Below are 2,293 nucleotides of genomic sequence, written 5' to 3' on the forward strand. Positions count from 1 at the left end.
GTCTATCTCTGCTGCATCTACATGCATGTCATCTAACCTAGAATATGTCTATCCTAGAATCACGTATGGCCTTTGCTTGGTCCACTAGCGTTGAAGACTTGAACTAATCCACCTATATATATACCCCTCTTCAAACGAACACACAATCGCAAGATATTCTAGTCTTCACACAACAAGTTTCTCCTGATTTACAAATGTGATCTACAGCAAGTTAGTAGGTATGCTCTATTATCAATCATTTTTTTCGAGGGTTGGGGGATCTAGGAAAGTGTATACCTGAGATGTCATATGCATATGTGTAGGTGTGTTATATTGTCAATCAGAATGTTGGGTAATTTTTTGATGTGCAAACGTAGGGAAGATGATGAATTAGCTATCATTGAAGCTTTGTATGCTAATGATAGAAGCTCGGCCAACCACACACGTATACATACATCCATCCTTACGGGAGATCGGTACGTGCGAGAAGTTCTAGAAGGTCATGAATTGAGATGCAAACGAGATTTTCGGATGGAGCAGTATATTTTTCGTAACTTAGTCCAGTGCCCTCGAGAAAGATGCCATCTAAGATATACAAATTTTGTCTCAGTGGAAGAACAAGTAGGCATATTTTTATATGTCGTTTCAAAGAATGCAACCAATCGTACACTCCAAGGGCAATTTCAGCATAGTGGTGAGGTCATAAGTCGCTATTTCCATATTGTGTTGAACGCCCTCATGATATTGTCAGGAAGTATAATACAGTTGCCTCCAATTAATGTTCCTCTCAAAGTTGCAAGAAATACGAAATTTATGCCATATTTGAAGGTATTATTCACCTTTTAACCCTTCAGTGCTATAACCATATATAAATACAAAGTTTTCATTGTATGTAATTTTTTTGTAGGATTGTATTGGAGCAATAGATGGAACACATATTCCAATTACCATATATCCAAATGACCAAGGTCCATATCATAACAGAAAGGGAACACTGTCACAAAATGTTATGGTTGCATGTGATTTTGATAATCGTTTCATCCATGTCAGCAGCGGATGGGAAGGTTCCGCTTCTGACCCTCGTGTTCTACAAGATGCTCTTGAAAATAACTTCTATGTCCCCGAAGGAAAGTTTTATTTGGTGGATGCTGGTTATGCGAATACGCCTAATTTTATTGCACCTTATCGCAATGTAAGGTACCATTTGCTGGAGCAGGCTAAATGCAATCAGCGGCCGCGGAATCCTCGAGAACTATTCAACCTGAGGCATGCACAACTTCGTAATCATGTTGAGCGTATAATTGGAGTTCTGAAGAAGCGTTTCCCTATACTAAAATGTGCATCGCAATACCCCATCGACTCGCAAGCAGAAATTGCGATAGCATGTTGTGCTCTTCATAATTTCATTTGTAGTAATGAGGGTGGCGAACAATGGTTGGACCAAGTTGAATCGGAGATTGATCCAGTAAAAATAATTGATGTTCCAAGTGGAGATATGAAGTATACAAATGACATACATTCTCTCAATGAGCGACGAGCACTAGGTAGCACAAAAAGGGATGAAATAGCCAATGCCATGTGGAATGACTATCAAGACTATCTCAGACGGACTAGAAGAAATACTGCATGACTTTCATTTGCTCTCCTTTTTATATATGTTTTTGTTCAGAAGTGTACTGAATAAAATAAATTCATATATTTTAGCAATTTTTTTCCGGTAGGTTGGATGTCTCATGAGTACAATAAAATAAGCAGAATATTAATATTGTATACGAGGCATGAATAAAAAGAATCAATAGAGTTATTGTGCTTCCTTTATTCACAATATAGAAAGAAACATGATACTACTTAATTGGCAACGATTCATGAAAGATGACACTGAACGAACGTATAATGAAATGGTAACATGATTAAATAAAATGTCTCCTGCTTTGGTAACCTTCAGACATGCGGGGCCACCACTTCTTTGATAATTACGGAAAGAACATCATCGTCTACTTCCATGAATGTTTGACGGTTTAGCATATCTTCTATCAGATGGTTAATCATCTTGTGTTGGTCACTTGTAGTGAGTCCCAATGTTCTAAGTTTCTGAATACAGTTTGGCATGCCATAAGGATCATTTTTGGGGTCATTCCTTTCCATTTGGGCCATCTTGATTTCCTTGTAGCTGTCAATTTGCTTTGTCTTCATTTCCTTATAAGTCTGCATTTCTTCTTCCCTCACAGAAACCAAGTTGGCCAACACAATGTCCTTGCCTCTTTTTCCCTTAGTTTTGTCACTTCCATCATCAGATCCTTTTGAATTCCGAAGC

At 38.0% G+C, this 2,293-nt stretch overlaps 1 protein-coding gene across 2 annotated transcripts; it reads left to right on the forward strand.

The window, feature by feature from the left end:
• The first annotated feature begins 261 nt into the window (after positions 1 to 261).
• Positions 262 to 1,771, forward strand: LOC123115566 (putative nuclease HARBI1). Of its 2 annotated transcripts, XM_044536697.1 has the most exons (3): positions 262 to 807; positions 887 to 1,043; positions 1,177 to 1,346. In XM_044536697.1, the coding sequence occupies exons 1-3, from the start codon at positions 289 to 291 to the stop codon at positions 1,242 to 1,244; spliced, it is 744 nt and encodes a 247-aa protein (XP_044392632.1). In that variant the 5' UTR covers positions 262 to 288; the 3' UTR covers positions 1,245 to 1,346. The 2 variants fall into 2 exon arrangements, with proteins under 2 accessions (XP_044392632.1, XP_044392631.1); XM_044536696.1 differs by having other exon boundaries at positions 263 to 807; positions 887 to 1,771.
• The last annotated feature ends 522 nt before the right edge of the window (positions 1,772 to 2,293 follow it).

This window comes from Triticum aestivum, chromosome 5B (assembly GCF_018294505.1).
Source record: "Triticum aestivum cultivar Chinese Spring chromosome 5B, IWGSC CS RefSeq v2.1, whole genome shotgun sequence".
Classification (NCBI taxonomy): domain Eukaryota; kingdom Viridiplantae; phylum Streptophyta; class Magnoliopsida; order Poales; family Poaceae; genus Triticum; species Triticum aestivum.